Source organism: Chelonia mydas, chromosome 13 (genome assembly GCF_015237465.2).
Source record: "Chelonia mydas isolate rCheMyd1 chromosome 13, rCheMyd1.pri.v2, whole genome shotgun sequence".
Taxonomy (NCBI): domain Eukaryota; kingdom Metazoa; phylum Chordata; order Testudines; family Cheloniidae; genus Chelonia; species Chelonia mydas.
Window position 1 is genome coordinate 12829479 of NC_051253.2, and position 18103 is coordinate 12847581.

General features: G+C 45.3%; 1 protein-coding gene across 2 annotated transcripts; it reads right to left on the reverse strand.

The window, feature by feature from the left end:
- Positions 1-700: 700 nt before the first annotated feature.
- TFAP2C (transcription factor AP-2 gamma) lies at positions 701-17591 on the reverse strand. 2 transcript variants are annotated; one of them, XM_007059769.4, is made up of 7 exons: positions 17420-17591; positions 10038-10514; positions 9503-9554; positions 7533-7755; positions 6746-6864; positions 5011-5152; positions 701-3841 (listed from the first exon to the last, which is right to left on the reverse strand). In XM_007059769.4, exons 1-7 carry the CDS (start codon positions 17447-17449, stop codon positions 3556-3558), a joined length of 1329 nt encoding a protein of 442 aa, XP_007059831.2. In that variant the 5' UTR covers positions 17450-17591; the 3' UTR covers positions 701-3555. The 2 variants fall into 2 exon arrangements, with proteins under 2 accessions (XP_007059831.2, XP_007059830.2); XM_007059768.4 differs by lacking the exon at positions 17420-17591 and adding an exon at positions 13066-13328.
- Positions 17592-18103: the final 512 nt, after the last annotated feature.

Here is an 18103-nt window from a genome sequence, read left to right on the forward strand (position 1 = left end):
GTCACACAATTTAGCCATTCTGTTGAGTGAATGTAGTACAAGAACAATGTTCTCTTCTATTATATCATTGTGACTGCTGATTTGGTAATTGAGCCTCAAATAATGCAATATTTGAAATATACAGTACAACAAAGGCATTAAGTTAATGGAAACTCAACTTTCCTAATGTTCTGACATATAAATAGAACACTAGTCAGTCTGCTACACAATTGGCTGGTTTTGCTTGAATGCACATAGGAATAAATGGAAACATCCTTATTTCCTATCCCAGGGGGCAATTATTTCAGAGCTTGATTTTGTGCATCAATAAAAAGCAAGATTCCATTGTCTGGGAGCTAATCTAAAGCATCCTGCTGTAGTACGCTGAAGGGGCAGTTCTGCAGAAAAAAGATTAAACTGTGATGCCCCAGTACTTTGAACCAAAACTGGGACTCACAAGACCTATATTCTTTTCCCAGCTCTGCTAATGATTTTCTGGATGACCCAAGACAAAATTACTTCATGTTTTCCGGTTTCTGTTTCCCCTCCCACTATAGCGGATTGGGGAGGCGGGGGAGGGTAGAGTGGGGGAAGGTTACTTTTTTGTGAAAGAAAAATAAATAATTGGGAGGGGGGTGCTTCCTTCTTTCCCACTCTCCTCTCCCGTTTTTCATTGGAAAGCAGGGGAAGCCAGCAAACACACACTACTTTTCCCCTTGTGTGTGTGTGGATGTAGTAAAATAGTGAGAGAAAGTGGGATTGTTTCCCCACACACACTAGAACAAGGGGGGAAAAGTTGTTTCAAAGTTTTCAAAATATTGTTTTCACAGAAATGGAAAAATCTCATTTTAAAAAAACCCACTAAATTTAATTACTACAAAGAAGGCCTTTCAATTAAACACACACACACACATTCCTCCGGCCCCCAGAAAAAAATTTGGAGACCTTTCAAGCAGCTCACCTCTCCACCATGTCTACCTAGAGTGCAAGGTCTTTAGGGCAGACAACATCTTTACTCTGGGTTTGTGCCTAGCAAAGCAGGTCCCCCCCAACCTCTACATTAGGACCTCACGGCACTACTATACAAATTAAATTAAGCATATTTTTGTATTAGGCAGCTGTTAAGCATATTTTCCAAGATTGCCCATCCCAAGTATTCAAAACTTCATGATTCAGCCTCTCCCCCGTCCTCTTCCCCCGCACCAAAAAAAACAAAAAACAAACAAAAAAAACCACACAACACAACCCCACCCACCCTGAGAATTATTTGTTGTTGTTTTTAAAAGAGGCATTTTGGGTTCTTATTTGCCGTCTGTTGAGGGGTTAGCATGCAGTCACCTCAGTCTGGTGTCATCATCCTTCACTCTTAGTTCCATACCAAATCTTGCACTATCCAATAATCCTAACTAGGTGCTGAGGATCTATGGGAATGTGGGAATATTTGCTTCCAAGATTTTTTTTTAAAACAAACTTATTCCAGTTTCTGCCGGACAAGCTTTCATGGTTAAGGTACCACCACACTGACTCTAGATGTTAAGGGTTCTGTTCCCAGTCTTGCCACAGGCTTCTCTTGTGACTTACGCACTCTAGCCAAGCTTCTCCAGGCCTCAGTTTCCTCCCTCTTCCCATCTATAAAATGACAGGTTTCAGAGTAACAGCCGTGTTAGTCTGTATTTACAAAAAGAAAAGGAGTACTTGTGGCACCTTAAAGACTAACCAATTTATTTGAGCATAAGCTTTCGTGAGCTAATACTGTAAGTCAGATATCCAGTTTCACATTCAATGTGTTTGCAAGCATTTATCATTAAGCATCATCTGATTAATCAAATTTAATGTAAAGCTGCGTGGGTCAGATTTTTATGAAAAGGAAACCTTAAAATGTGGCTCTAGTTTAAATAGGCAGATGGCATGATACGGAGAGCTTAAAACAAAAAGTTCTTGGAGATACATGACTCATTTAATTGAAACCATTAGTTTTACTGGCAAACAACTACATATTTCTGTTCTGTTAATCTGAACAAAGTGCTGTAATTACAACAATACACAGCGTCCTCTCGTGTCCCATATTGACAAATTGTGGAAAGAAAACACTTTCTGGGTAACAAGACATTCAGTGCTTCTATCCAGAATACTTTTATTATATGGTTATCATATACATCAGAATTATATTGGGAACATATACAAATATGCAAAGAGTAGTTCAGAACCTCCATTATTCACATACGCACCGTACCTCATGCACTCATTCTACTCAGTTCTCAGGCGAATGGTACACAAAAATTATTGCTTTGTAGAACATACCCCTCAGATTAAATCTAATCTTCAGTGGCAAGAATTGAGAATTTAAAATAAAATTAAAAAATAAAATCTTAAATACCCTGTATAACATACCTGTGCATAAACCTAAAGATGTATTTAGCTTACCCCATTACCTTTGAAATACTTACCAAAATTAAAATTTGAAACCCATTTATAAAAAAAAGTATTAAAAAGTTCACCATTATTTACAAATCCCATTAAATTACACATAAATAAATATGTACATTCAACACACTGTTTCCCTTAATACACATAAAGTCTCCCTGGAAATATATTTATATATATTTTTTCCCTAAATAGGCAAACAATGTTTTCTTTAAAAAAAAAAAAAAAAAAAAAAAGTTACAGTGTATGCCTATTCTTTCAAGTTTTTTTTTTTTTTCAATTTAAAAACGAGACCTGATATAAATATGTGGATAAAGCTGCAACATCCTTAGACAAAGAAAAAGATTTTCTAAAAGCATTTATTTTCAGTTTGCACTAGCAATTCTTTAGGGGGCGGAGGGGCTGGGGGGGCGTGTTATTTTTGTTTGTCTTTTTTTAAAAAAGACAATATCCACTGTGGGCAACTGCAATTTTTAAAAGCCTGAATATTTCCATTAAAAAATATTAAAATAAGCATGTCAAATGCATCAAATAGTTCTTTCATCTACAATGATTTCAGTTTTTTTCCTACGGTAGTCTGAAAATAAAGCAAAACAAAATGATCTTGGTGTTTGTCACGTGTTTATAAAATACACCATGTACATAAATCTAAATACCATTGTTTAATACTGCATTATAGTTATTGTTATTGTTGGCTTTAAAGACTAAAAACCTGACGTTTTTCCAGATAATGAAGAGTATCCCATCCAAAATCCATATCTCAAAAAATATACACGGTCGCTGGTCACCACTAGATACTTAGATGTTTGAAAACTCTACATCTCTCTTAGTATATTTCCACCAAAGACTTTATAGCACCACTTTAACAGCAAAGGATTTTAATACACTTGCACCAGTACTTATCTTCTGGTAACGGATTCCACAGTTAAGGGAGGAACTGCAGCTTTAGAAAGACTTGTCTTACAGATCCAGAGGGAGTGAAGATCCTGAATAAGATGTTTTGTTGTTTTAAAAAGGGATTTGGGGGGGGGGGGGGGAAGGGGGGCTGAGGGAAGAGGAAGGAGAAGTAACCAAATTTCTACATGCCCCATAGGCAAGAAGATCCCAGTCTGTGTTTTGGAGGAACAGTTTGAAAGTCTGGTTTCCCTCATTTTACTTCCTGTGCTTATCCATTTTATCAATGTTTTTGTTGGTTTCTGCAGGACTTTGGTCGCCAGTGTTCATATATGTTTTGTCTGCTATTTTTAATGCTTCATTTAGGTAGTTCTGGACGGAGGTCATGGCAGCACAGATGGCAGCACTCCCAAAGCCATGTGTGATCAGGCTAAAATGAGTCAAACAGCCCTGGATGCCAGGGTCCAAGATTGGACTAGGTCTAGTGTTTCCAAGAGGAGTTCTATCCTGAGTGAGGAGGTCTGTGAATTCCTTACATATCTGCCTGAAAAACACAAAAGGGTTCATACTTTATGCCGGAAAGTGCAAGGCACTCTGTGAGAGGATTTAGCACTAAGAAAAGAAGCAGCAAGATACAGAATCCTTTAAATTGAAATAACCAGCGATTCAGACTGTGTAGCAATCACAAAGGGATTTCAGAACTCAATTACACTCTATTACATCTACATCACTACAAGGATATTCTTCAGTCTAATTATAGAATAAAGCCTGTTTTTTAGGGTCAGTTTTGGACAAGCTTTATATACATACACGTGTACACACACTTTCCAAAGGACAATCTTTTCTGCTTTGGTGTCTAGCTGGTTCTGCTTCAATTGCTCTATTTATTTATTTTTTTACTCAATTTAGGGATAGTGTCCGTGAGAACTTCCACAGATGCACTTAAGTGATTTACAATGGATAAAGCAGCTGAACTGGGGCATTTAATTTACCCTCTTCATCAGAAACGTAGGCCCCCAATCCTGCAAACACTTATGCACGTAACAATACAACTTAACAATACACACGAATGTTCAATGGGCCGACTCAAGCACATAAAGTTACTCGCATGCATAAATGCTTGCGGGATCAGGGGCCTAAGTTTCAGATGTATTTTTAAGTTGCTTTGCTCATTTCACGTACACTGAGTGAACTTCACTGATTCAGCAGGATATACAATGTGATGCCCTTTAAAAACAAACAAACAAAAAAAAACCCCTGTCTAATTGCAGAGTACAAAAAGAGTAGTCCTTACATTATCGGATATGGAGTGCTGTATTTAAGAGGTATTACGGGACTGATCCAAAGCCCACTGAAGTCAATGTGGTTCTCTCTTGACACCAGTGGGTTTTCATTAGATCCTAGATCCCTGCTATACAATATTAAAATTAGCCAGATGTAAAAATTCTATAGAAAAGATCTCCTTCTGTTTTAGTCTGTAGAGATTTAGTGTCATTTCTATAGACCATGTAGGTTTCAACTCCAATAAATTGTAAAGGACTATACCATAAGGATTTATGCTGAATTTGGTATTATCGATTCACATGGACCTTTGGGGGGGGGGGGGGGGTTGTTTTTTATTAAAAGCAAATATCAAATAGTATTTTACAGAATCGCACATTCTTCCAGTAACCCAAAAAGCATTTTTTTTCCCCTTTAGCCCTCCATACTTACTTTGCAGCAAGGAGCATATTTTTCCTGTTAGCCATCTCATTACGACCCAAGTGTGGTCTGGTTAAATATTCAGCCACTGCTTTGGAAGGAAACTCTGTCTCACATACATAACCAAAGTCACGAGCAAGATGTACAGCTTCACCTGGGGTGGGGACATGTGATAAGGTGAATGTTTTAGATCCTATAATTAGACCTTCACTGTTAGAAGATAAGAGAAATATGGGCAAAAACTTTAATTCTCAGAATATACCCCCCACTTTTGAAAGAGCCAGTATGCTAGTATGATCTTCCCCATACTGTTTGTTATTTCCTAATTAATGATCATCTGAATTTGAGGAAGAGACACTGAGAAAAACCTGCATAACAGGTGCTACAAAAAATAATTGTTCTGGTTCCCTTTGTATCAGAGGACAATATACGGGTCTCTGTATCTAGCTATGTTGCATAGGTACAGATAGAATTTCACCTTAAAATGATTAAAGGGCATATATTCTTATCATGATCACACAGCTGGCAACTGATCTCCATTTGTCGGTAAAATTTTGAAGTTAAATAGATTTTGCACACTTGTGCAACTTATCAGATGATAGCTTTAATTAACTACTAAACAGTAGCCCGTCTCTATTATTGTATTAAAACTATCTATTCAAACAAAAACCCTGAATTTTATTGTGAACTATAGGTTAGCTGTAGCGTGTGTGTAATACACAGACACACCAATGTACTACACAAGCTTTCTCTCTCTTTTGTTGGTCTTCCAATTCTACCTTCCTATGGGGATTTAATAAAGTAAAAGTTAGAACAATATTTTGAGATAATGTAGATTAAAAAAACCTGACAGTGATATTTTCAAAGTATTGTTCACACTTAAATTGCTGCTTCCATTTCCATTAACTAGAGCAATAACAAGAAGATGCGTTTTTAAAAGGCCCAGCTAAATTAATACAGGGACCACATAACATGTTGCAAATTAAATGAGCTCCAGTTTCCTATCAGGAAGTCAAAAGCTGTAAATCTCACTTTATATGCATGTTTATTAGGAAAGCTTCTGAGGATGTGATTGAGGTAGGGCCAGTTACTGGAGTCTGCTGCTCCACTGCTTTTAAGCCTCCCCATAGGAAGTCAAACTCACTAACATATAAGACCTCAAAATTGGAAAAGCTTCCGCCTCCTCCCCCGCAACTATCCCTTCTCTACATACGCCAGAGACTAAACAAGCTAGATCCCACTGGGGACTTTGGAACTGCTTGGTATAAAGGAGTTGCTCTCACACCTGTCAATTTCACTACAGTATGGAAATAACTATGTAGAATTCCTTAGTTTACACAGAATGGCTTCCGTGAATGAAAACTGAAGTTAATGCAATGGTTCAGCTCACTAGTCACAGTTCAGATATGATCAAGTTGAAAAATAACAGAATAATAGAATATAGTCAGATATCCCCATTTGATCTGAAGGATGGCATGAACAACTAGAGTTGAGGAGGGGATAAACCAAAAAATAATTGCATTTATAGTAGCATTGGGAGGGCTAACAGGCAGCAGAGTTTGTTAATGGTCTGTAACTTGTTTTTAAAATAGCTCTGTCTGTCTATCCTTTTTTCTAGGCTTGATCAGCATCCTGTCCGTGTTTGGATTACAGTTTATAAGCCTTATACAGAAAAGCCGTTTTATTAATTTTTAAAAACCATCAAAAACACCCCCTCCACACACACACACACACACAGAGGACTGACCTTCCACCAAAGATGTCAATAATGTCACATTTGCAGCTTTCCTTCTACCAGCTGGAAGATTCAAGCCAATTTTATCCAGTTTCTCCCTTAATGATCTGCCACCATTTTTAGATTTGGCTCTGTAAGTAGACAGAGGGAGAGAGATGTGACCTAATTTAGCTTCAAGGGGACATACTTATTATTTTAAAAGATGGGAAATCGAGTTACTGACATTTAATGAGGTTCTTTTGGAGGGAGGGGAATAAAAAGCTGATTCTCTGTTTTTCAATGACCTACTTTTTTAAGGCTCTGCCACAAACCCCTCAGTGTAAAACACACATCAGAAACCAAATCAAATATGTTTTGCCTTTAAGTTTATACCATAATAAAAACATAGCTATAATAATGGGACGTAATATGAATTAAACGGTTTTGAAAAATAAAAAGAGGGGGAAATGTCTTATAAGACCACAAGATAGTAACGAAGACACTTCCACAGGGAGATGATTTGTCACTGAAAAAAGAAAATTCTCCTTGTGCAGTTCCAGCGATGGAATCAGATTTTAACAGGGAATGAGAATTTGTTGTGAGAACTGTTATAGCACTTCACTTTGGGAAGTGCCAGAGGTGCAAAGGAGTTTTATTTCCAAAGCCTATTAGAATTCAGTGTTATTTTTTTTTAAGTTTTATAAAATGCTTTAGACACCAGTTATTCAGTTCGGTTTTATACAATGCTTGCAAAAAGGAACAACAAAAGACAGGATTACCAAAGTCATGGGGATAGGAGGGAGAAGGGTAGCCTACCTACCTTCTGAGTACTCCTCCTAGCAAGGAGGCATTTAGACATTCTGGAGGCGAGAGCCTTCTCTGAACCTCTGCTACTGTTACTTTATATTTAGATGTGGAACTCAGCAGAGAAAGTCTCCCCGGAACAGAACAAAACACTTCATTGGGGTTTATCACCACTCCAATTAATCCATCCTTCTGGCAGGGGAGACTCAGCGAGCTGTTTTTTGTTAATGAAATGGGACCTGTGGGAGCCAGGTGGAAAAGCAGGTATTTGATTTAAAAAGAGAGAGAGAGAGAGAGAGAGGAAATTACAAGTCTAACACAAAACTAATGTTTAGCTCCATTTAAACATCCACCACTGGATCTTGTGCTGAGTAACTGATCCAACAATGCCACAGTTAGCCTCAGTACCACTAATAATGGACTGTGGCTAGTTTTGTTGTCACAGTAAATTTCAAGAGTTGCTATATTCAATTAAGAATATAACTTATTTTCCTTAAATGTGCAGTCAAAACTCAGCATGCACCAGGGACATAATATCCTGGAAGTTAGCAAGTTCAGGCTTATAAAAATGAGCATCAGGGCTGTAAAGCATGTACAATGATAGAGCAGAAACTAGTATCCTTCGGCTATCGACAAAAAACTCGTTCAAACTAAAGGCACAGAGAGGTCTCCCGTCCTCCTTAGACCAGGGCCAAATAGGTATGATGGGAGTTAGGGGGTGCCAAGCAGTACTGAATTTCATCTTCTGCCTCCAGATATGGAGTCTCTGTTCAGAGAAGTTACCTCTCTCACTTGAATTAAATTCCAGTATATTCCTGCCACATATTTCAATATCTACAGCTGAAAACAGTTCACGCCATTAGTTTTGCTTTCGGTTATCGTTACCATGAGGAGGGGCAACAGACTTTGCAAAGGGACATTAAACCTCAGTGCGAGCATATTTGTAAACCGATCATATTAATCTACCAACGAAATGTAGCCAGACGGAATCATTGCTTTGGGCAACTAATGCAAGAAAGGGTTAAACAGCAAGGGCTGGTCTTGTTCACTAGCAAGGAAGATTCTGAAGTGGTGTCTCTGAGAGCAGAATAGTTCTCCCATGAGCTAATTCGGCAGTCGGCAGAGTTTCTGACAAACACTTCTGCTTTCCCTCAAATAAATATATATTTGAAGTCCCACTTCAGTCTCTAGAAAAAAACTTGCCTGATTTACAAAGCGCAAGTTTGTCTGCAAACAGGAAAACAAGACTGTAAACTAAGCTGAGAGTCCATACGCGCTTTACGCTTGTTTAAACAGCTAAAAACCATTCCAGTCCAGATAAAGTCTAACCGCTTTATAGGACCATTGAGTGCAAATGGCTCTGTGCTAGTTTAACTAATTCCTCGCTAGATTTTAAACCAAGCCCCTTCCTTTCTGTCCTATTACCGAAACAGCAAATGTACCCCTGCCTCACATTCTTAGCAAAACCGGCCCCCGTGTCATTGTATGCACAAGGAATTTGGGTCGAAAATTAGATGTCAGATCTGCATTTAAATCCCGTTCCTGGAAAAGTGCATTTGTTCTTTAGTGAAGACGGAAAGCAATAAAAACAACGGCATCGTTTTGCTCTGACGGCTATTAGTAGCACAAAGGTCCAGAATAAGAGATTCAGGTGTCAGCGACAGTCTGCTGGTGCCATTGATACTTAGGGTAACTCGCTTCCCATCGCAATGGAAGGTTTGCAAAGAGAGGCTTTCTTGTACTCAACAGACCAAAGGAAGCAGCGCAGTTTCCAAACTACCCCCACCGTTAAATATCACCGTAGATAAAAACAGAGCGTTCCTCTATAGTTAAAGCCATCATGCAATAAAAGTCAGGCTTCCTGCCTTTAGACAGATCCTCTTCAAGCAATGGAACAAATAAAGTATCAACTTGCCATACACATCCTCTACAAATCAAACTTCGGCTATGGACAAGGAAAAGTAAATCAGAATGCCATCTACTGACCTTTTCTAATGACTGTCTGGTCATGCATTAATAAGTGTTGATCTTCCACATTCTGGAGAGAGAAGGGGGGGGGGAATACAGTCCTTTAGATAAAGTGACTCTGGAGTCCATATGGATCCCTCCACCCCCCGCACCCACTGATTCCAGCTTTTGACTGATGGGGGGGGGGGGGGAGCGGGGGGATTACTTTTCCCTGCGTTAAGAAAGACATCGAAGCTAAACCGCAAAGCGGGACCATTCCCCTTAGCAGCAGCTACAAAGCCCCTCAGACACACCAGGGCACCTGGGCTCCAGGGCTGATGCTTTCTGGCCTCTCTACTCGCATGCAGCCCACTCCACCCCCAAATGGGGCTAACATCCCCCCGTGTCCTTCACACCCACTCTAGAATGTATCCGCCGGGTTAGAGACGCTGGTTAATTGCTTTCTCTCAAGCCCTGCCGGCACCAGGCTCGCTGCTCTGACTGGGCTCGGCCACCGCAGGCCGGTGCGAGTAGCCAGGACCCCAGACGGAGCAGGCCCTGCCCGGGGACTTACCGGCACCTCCTCCATCTGGTGAGCCATCTCGTGCAGCCCCAGGTTCTCGGCGAGCGTGGAAGCGTCCAGCCCGTGCCCGTGGGGCAGGAGGAGCTCGGAGCGCCTGTAGGTTTCCCTCCTGGCCCCGGCCGAGCCGCTCTCCAGCGCCGAGAGGTGAGGGACAAGGCCAGGCCTGGCATGATGGACCAGGCCGGAGGGATCCTGGCTCTGCCGGCTGGGCCAGGCGGCCTGCTGCTGGCTGGGCGGCGGGGGAGGAGGCTGGTGGAGCGGGTTAATGGAGAAGGGGTCCCCGAGGTGGGAGTAGGGATCGCTGGCCTGGGAGTAAGGCAGAGGCTGGTAGGGGGGCGGGAAGTAGGGGGGCTGGAAGTCGGACGTCCCGGAATGGGAGAGCTGGGGACCCGGGCTGTACAAGTGCTGGCTGACGGCGGAGAGGTGGGGGAGCCGGGGGTTCCCATTGCTGCTCCCGTCGTGCCGGTCCTGGAGAGCAAAGGGACAGAACAGAAGCCCATTAGTGCCAGGAGGTTAGCCTCAGCCCCTGCCCATTGACAGCCAGGGGGTCCCCGCTCCCCATCGCTCGACTCTGGGTGCAGCGCCTGACTTGGGAACAGGCAGGAAATTCTGACCCCGGGAGGAATCAACGGCGGAACTCGCCGCGGCTGGAACGAGGCCAGGAAACCCCCCCACACACACACACACAGCTGCCTGCCCCACTCTGCACGGCCAGGTCACACACCCTGCGCACCTTTGTAGAGGGAATCTCGGGGCTGGAGTCACCCTCTTGGGGGAGCGGGAGCAAAGAAAGAGAAGAAGCTCAACGTTTAGCAGTTCGTCTAGGGATCTAATTAACTCATCCCAAGCCTGGGTGGGGATAGTATGTTGAGCCGGGAATTAGAAAGAAGATTCGCTTCCTAAAATAAATTCAGATTCAAGTCTGGGGAAGGAATCTGTAAAAAAGTGACTGTTACAAAGTGAGGAATTCTGGCTGCTGTAGCAGAGAAGTTTTTAAATTAAAGTTGAGAAACTAATTCAGAAGGTGAGGGAGGGGCGAAGCTCCCTTCCTTGCCTCCTGTCCAGCCTGATTTGAGGCCCCTGGCTTCAAAGTTGGGGGGAGGGGGGGGAGTGTTCAAATACCCTGTAAGTGGTCAGTTGTGGGCGAGTTTAAACACAAACCCTTGGGCCAACGGGGCTGCGCTGAAGAACCCCATCAGCAATCGGGGGAGAGCGGCTAAACTGACTGCGAGCCCAGTTCGAACCTCTCTCTTAGCTGATTTTCCTTCTCTCCAAAGACCTCGCGGCTCACGTCTGCTCTGCTTTGGGGGCGCACCGAACACTTGGGGGGTACGGGGGGAGGGGAGTTTCAGCTCAGAAGCCGAATAGCTGTCTGGCCATTTAGAGGGCTAGTCCTACTACTCCAGCCGCCTCAGCTGAAATTCTCGGATTTAAAAACTCAGCAATCAAAGCTTAAAATGTCTCAATTGAATTGATCCCGGGATTTAGCAGCTTCTGGCTTCACGGTCATTAAAATAACAGGGCTGGTTAATAAGAGGAGAATGGGTGTCTCAATGGGGTCCCAATGGAGCGTGAAGTGGGGACTGCAGCTAATCTGTAGGAGCCAAACATACAGACCATGACCAATGGAGCAAAGGAGGAGACGCTGCCGCTTTCAGAGATCAAAAAGCAGGAGGTGGGTGGGGGAAGTTTCACAAGGAAAGAGGGCCGGGTAGGGAAACGTGGGAATAAGCCAACGCGGGCAGGCACCTGAGCTCTGATCTGCTAATTACCGAGGATCCCTCGCAAGGCTGCTCGGCTCCCGTGAGAGAAACGGGCAGGTCTCGAATCAGGATTGAAAAGGAAGCCCACCCCCCCATGCACCCCTTCCCCCAGCCCGGTGAGATGCTCGCCGCCCCCGATCTGGGATGAGCCCCAGGGAAGAGGAGGGAGAAAATCATCTCCCCCCTACCGGGCCGCGGGCAAGTGGGAGTCGCTTGTACCGCTGGGTAAAGGGCCAGCGACAGGCGCTGGCTCCTTTGCGCTCCCGGCTGAGGCTGGCAGCTAAATAGTTTCCGTGCCAAGGGCGCCCACTGGCTGCCACGCAGCCCGGACCTCTCCTCCCTAGATCTCTCCCCGGCGGCAGCTCCCACCTGGCTCCCCATCGCGGTTCAGTCCTAACCCTGGGTCCCCCTGAACCAGTCCAACAGGCTGGGGCACCCGCCGCCCCCTGCTCCTGTGTGCGCTCTGCTTTTACACCAAACTTTCCCCGTCTGGGGGCGCATTGCAGCTCCGAGACACACACACACACAAATATGGCCGAACTTTGCTTAACGTGGGACTAGTGCACGGATTTATCTGGGGAGCAGGCACAATCTGGAGCGGATTAAACACATCCGTTTGGTTGAGGGAAGAAGAAGAAAACTCAGAACTCCTTCCTCCCCCCCCAAGTTATTCGCTCTGCTCCCAAGCGGCGCTCCCGGACTGGCAGGATCTAAAGGAGTTTCTCCTGGGGATGGGGTGAGGAGAGAAATTGGTTTTGGTTTGTACTAGTAGGGTTTTGCTGTCCCTCTCTTTCAATAGCTCAGAGCCAGAGACACACCAATGAGGAAGCCTGACAAGTTTGGCAGCCAGCTAGACTGGGAGGCAATGCTGCAAGGAAAGAAACGCTGGGGGGGGGGGGGGGAGGGCGGGGGGACAAGGTAAGAGACCAGATTTAAAGCCTAAAGGTGCACATCGCTTCCATTAACCCCACTCCCTATTCATCTGGGCAACTCCCAGCAAGAGAATCAGCGTTTAGGGAGATTATGTAATCTGCGGCGCACCATCTAACAGGAAACAAAAAATCTTAAAATCCTCCGATTTGATAGGGAGTTTGTGACAGAAGCGGACTAAGAGCCCAATCCTGATGCCCGTTGGAAGCCAGGGGATCTCTTGCCCAAGCAAAGACTGCTAGATTGGCCCCTATTTATGTACAGATGCTGACACCCACACAAAGCCCCTTCTCCCTCCTCCCTCACCTAGTGCTATTAGCTCTCACCTCGCAGTCCTCTTCATATTTGACATTATCTGCTAGTTTCCACAACATGGCGTCCAGTGTCCAAAAATATATGTCTATAGTAGATCAGAAAAGATCCCCAGCCCCAAAAGCAGTAAATATCCAAGTCGGTGCTGGGGAAGAGCAGCTCCCCCGGGTGGATTCTGTTAGTTGCCAGGCATGAAGATTGGTTCGGGACTAATCTTCCCTCTAAGAGTCACTGAGGTTTTTTTCCCTGCCCAGACGCCCTTAATGGCAATAGTATTATCATAACTCCTCCCCAGGGATGGATTGGGAGACTGGGCATTCATTATGGGCGGCTCAGAGCCAGCCATTCAGGAGGCAGCCCGCAGCTCAGAGCCACTCCTTCTCCGCGCTCTGGGCTAGACTGGATCCTCTCCAGGGCGCAAACGAATGGCTGGGGGAAGCTCCAGGCTGCCCAGGGCGCACACACGCGCGCCTGGCTGGGGAAGCTGCCCAGGGCGCGTTGCAGCTAGATTTCAGGCGCTGATATAACGCTGCTTGTTTATCCATGAGGCCCCCCGCTTCCCCTGAGTAGGAACAGGCCGAGGTGTCTCTGGGGAAGTCCTGGACACAGCCCCAAAGCCATGAGATGCGCTCAATGGAACTGGGAAGCCCAGAGTCGTGGGGCTCGAGAGCAGAGCCGACCAACCTGTCTGTTGTAAAGGGTCTGGCAGAGGGCAGCTGAGCCGGAGCAGGAGTGGTGGGAAGGGGTTTTAAATGCCTAGACTGATGACCGCCATAATAAAGAGGAGAAATGGCTCCAAACATTCCAGTTCCATCTTCCCTCTTAAAACTGCTTTATTGCCCCAGACAGGGATTCTCTCCCGCGGCCACGCAAAGCTCGCGTTGGCCCGGGCTGGAGTAGAGGTAAAATTTAATAAATTGTATTAAAAGCACCACCTTTGCCATGCTCAGTACGAACTCCTCATTCTCCCACACCCCAGAATATGCCCGTCAGTTAGGCACTATCTTCTGCGTAAGGGCAAAGGATGGACTGGTAGCCCGAAGAGAACAGAGCTGGATGTTGTACCAGTGTACGTCAAGACAACAAAGGTTTGGTGTAAAAAACAAAAACATTTTGACAAGCCAGGTCTTGTGGTGACTTGATTTCAAGCCCAAACATTTACCAAAAAGTCCTAATTTTAGATGAATCATTTTGCAAAGCAAACAAAAAGCTTTATTGCAAAAGCAAGAGTAGTAACTCCAGTATTAAATCAATTTGCATAATTGTCAAGAGCTTGAATTACTGATTACAACTTGCCAATGTTTAGGGTATAATTTAGTTAATTACCCTACACGATTATTGCAGTTGGCTTAATAACTTTTAGGTAAAGCAGGACACATTCCGCGTTTCAAATCTAACTGGCGTGTGAATTATGCCCCTGGTTCGAAATGTTAATGACTTTCCCCATGAAAATCCAATCTGTCCCGTCCTTTTGAATTATGCAAAATCTAGTTTGGGACCAGGTGACAAGGGGGACACACTTCGTTGATTTTTAGACAATCCCAGTTTTAATCTAAAAGTTTAAACCCAGCCTTGCTAACTGGCTGCCTATCTGCAACCCGATCTGATCTATGCAGTCATGTTTGCCTGGCAAACTGAGCATTTGTTTTAAAGCAACTCTTTCTGCTGGTGCTTAAGGTGCATTTGGATCGCTGCTCATTTGCATGAGAGAAGCAAATGTTTTTGTTTCTCGTGGCAGAGCCAGACATTCCCATCGAACAATGCTCGCTACGACCTCTCTGCTACCTCTGGCGCATGAGAGCGATTCGTTTGGTAGGTGTCGTTAAGGGCCTGGAGTAGGATCTCAGCTTTAAGATTCAGGTGCGTTAATAGCTGCTTTTTTCTTTCTTTTTTTTTTTACACTGACCAAGTGAAGAATCCGAAGATAAAGGTGAAGAGGCTGATTATGCTCGAGCTAACTGTTGAAGGCGTTATCTGTCTGTCTATCTGGCACGCAGGTGCTGATTCACATCAGCTTGAATTCAGCAGCAGCAGGGAACCTGCATTACCATTCTTGGTGGGGCCCTTTATTTATTTATTTTAAACGACGCTGTTTTTTTCCAGGGCAGTTTCTTTGAAATGCAGCATGCGACGATTATAACGAGTGTGCTTGCGCAGCACTTGGCGTCATTAAGACTAGGCATCTAAATAATAAAAGCCAAGGGGAGCTTAAAGCTCATTTGTATTATAGGGACAAGATGGATCCTAAAAAGAGAAAAAAATTCAAAGCATTTAGGTTTGGAGTCAAATCATCCGATCCCTTCAGGGCGATCCAATCGTCTATGTATTGGGGGGGCTGGTAATTTTAATGGTAAATGATTCCTTTATGCTAAAAAAATTAAATATCTGCTCACTGCGCGCAGCTCTGAATGGGAAGGTGGGATGTCCTAGCTCTTTAATACTCGAGGTTTCCTGAAGTTCAGGGGAGGTCCTGGCCAGACAGTTTAGTTTTATCTTGGCAGCCAAGACGCAAAAAATTATATCACGTTTCAGATCCTTTTTAAAAAGGGGATTCGAAGAAAATATCGGTTAATCAAGTGAACAAGAAAAAATGTCTTTCAAAAAGTAACAAGTAAATCTAATCAGAGAGTGATATCCCGGGAGGGGAGGCTTTAACGCAACCTTGCACATGCCCCCAAAACTGCCTCGATCTCTACAACCAGAACCAACACTTCAGGAGACTGGATCTTATCCCAGGCTCTTTGAATTTGATTCTCCGCTGAAAACAAATCTCGCTTCAAAAACCAACTGACACGCACTCTACCAACTTACATGGTTTTAAAACAGTCCACGCGACGCATTTCTTTTGTGTCACCTGCTTCTTTGTAGCCTTTGCATTTTTCTCAACACAATTTCACGGGGGTTTAAATGAGACCAGAGTTTGGTTTGCTGTTAGTTTTCTTTAACTGGCCTTTTGTTACACCTTGACAACATCACCCTTTCTTCCGAATAAAAATCGGAAGCGTAAATTATTACTACTACTAGGGTACTTGTAATGGGATCATTGAATGCTTTAAATAAAAAGTAAAAGACACGTAGAATGTTCTGATCTTTTTCGGTTCAATTCAGGAGGGGAACAAATACATGTTTTAAAATTCAGATGTGGCACCTAGAAATATGACAGCCTACAATCTTTATAAAGGCGTGTAACTTTTTAAACACAGATAGTTTGATAATATTTCTTTTCAACTGCAACTGATTTGGGTGTCGATCTATCCAAAAAATACTGTACCCCTCCTACACAAGACGACTATTTTATAACCAAAAGTTGGGATCCATTCCCCACTAGTCTAGCTGAAGACATGCAGGTAGGAGATGACACCCAGTCACCGCTGGCACGGAGGGAGCTGTTACGGGACAATTTCAAACATTTAGCTGGAAACTTACAAAAAGTTCCATTCATCATGTCAAGAGCAATCAGTTTTAGCGAGTGGATCGAACAGTTCCACGAAAGAACAAGGGGCCGAAGAAGAGAAAGGCCAACAAACAGTAGACCCCAAAGGTGCGCTCACGGCTCCTCGCTGCTAGGCGCTTTCAGTCCCTTGTTTTTACCTAGTATATAGACAGACATACTGATGCCAATGCAGTGAGGGCTGCTCGGTGCAGGGTTTCTGGCACTTCTGATGCGCACACGGTAGCTTTCCCTGTGGATTTTTTTTTTTTTTTTTTAAACTGGGATGCAGTTTCCAATTAGCGACTGTAATGTTCACCTAGGTATGAAGGCTGGGTGAGAGACAAAGCCCTGTTGTTTATACTAATATTGAATGCCTTCATCTTTTCTATTCAGCGCCTTCCTCCCCCTCTAGAACTTAGAGCGGGGATTCTAATTAACTTCGCCCCATACCAACCAAAGCCCGGTGTTAGCAATAATACAGATCCCCCCGACAGGTCTGGACTTTTCGCTTGGGTAGTAGCTCCGAGGCAGGTCTCTCTAGAGCCCCAGCTCAGGATCGGGCCACTGGGGACTTTCGGTGTCACTTCGAAACCCAAACTGGATCAAGTCAGCGTGGCGCCGCTCATCCCTCCCCACGCCCCCAGGCGAGCCGGTCTCCGGCAGGGGGGAAAGGTAACTAGTTGCTTCTGGCATCCCCTGGCTTTTCACAGCCTCCCACTTCCAGCCAGGCAGGCTCGGGACTCGGGTCCCATGTGCTCGCCGGGAAAGGGCGCGTCCCCGGGCTGGGAAGAGAGGGGGAAGCCCTGCCCGAGGCAGCCCGGCGGTGCAGCCTGGGCAGGCGGACCCCAGCCAGGGCTTTGCCCCGGGCGAGCTGGGCGGGGAAGGTCCATCCGCACCCGGGGCCCGGCGTGGGGGACAAACGGAACGGTACCTACTTGCCAGTCGAGCCTCCCCAGCAGAGCCATTCGCCACCCGGCGGGGGCTGCGAAGGGGGGAGCGGGAGCCCAGCGGCTGCCTCGTTAAGTGAAGCCCGGGCCACAGCGGTACACCTGGCCTGGCCTCCCGGCGGCGGAGCTCCTGCGCGTGCGCGCCCAGCCCCAGCGATTCACCTAAGGAAACACATTCCAGCCCTTTTACCCCCGGTCCCTTCCTCGCTCCCGCAGCCAGTCCGAGCTCATTCCAGCGGCCGCCCCTCCGCGCCCTGCCTTCGGAGCGGCTGGAGGCGTCTTCCCAGGAGGGGCCCGCTGCTCGGTGGAGGCCTGGGGCGTCCCGACACCCGGCGGATGGGACCACGCAGAGCTGGTGCGAGACGCACCTGGCAAACACCTCCACCCTCCCAGCGCGGCTGCCTTCGCCTGCCCCCCTCGCCCCCGGTCAGACCCACGCCCTGGGAAACAGCAGTGACCAGGCGCAGTGCAGAGGATTCCCCCGGCCCCTCTGGATTTCCTATATTTCAGTTATTAGGGGCATACGGCTGCGGGGCCGGGGGGGGGGGCTGCAAATCTGTCTTGGGTAGAGTATCAGAGGGGTACCGTGTTAGTCTGTATCCCCAAAAACAAGGGGGAAGTCCCCTGGCACCTTAAAGACTAACATATATTTGGGCATAAGCTTTCCTGGGT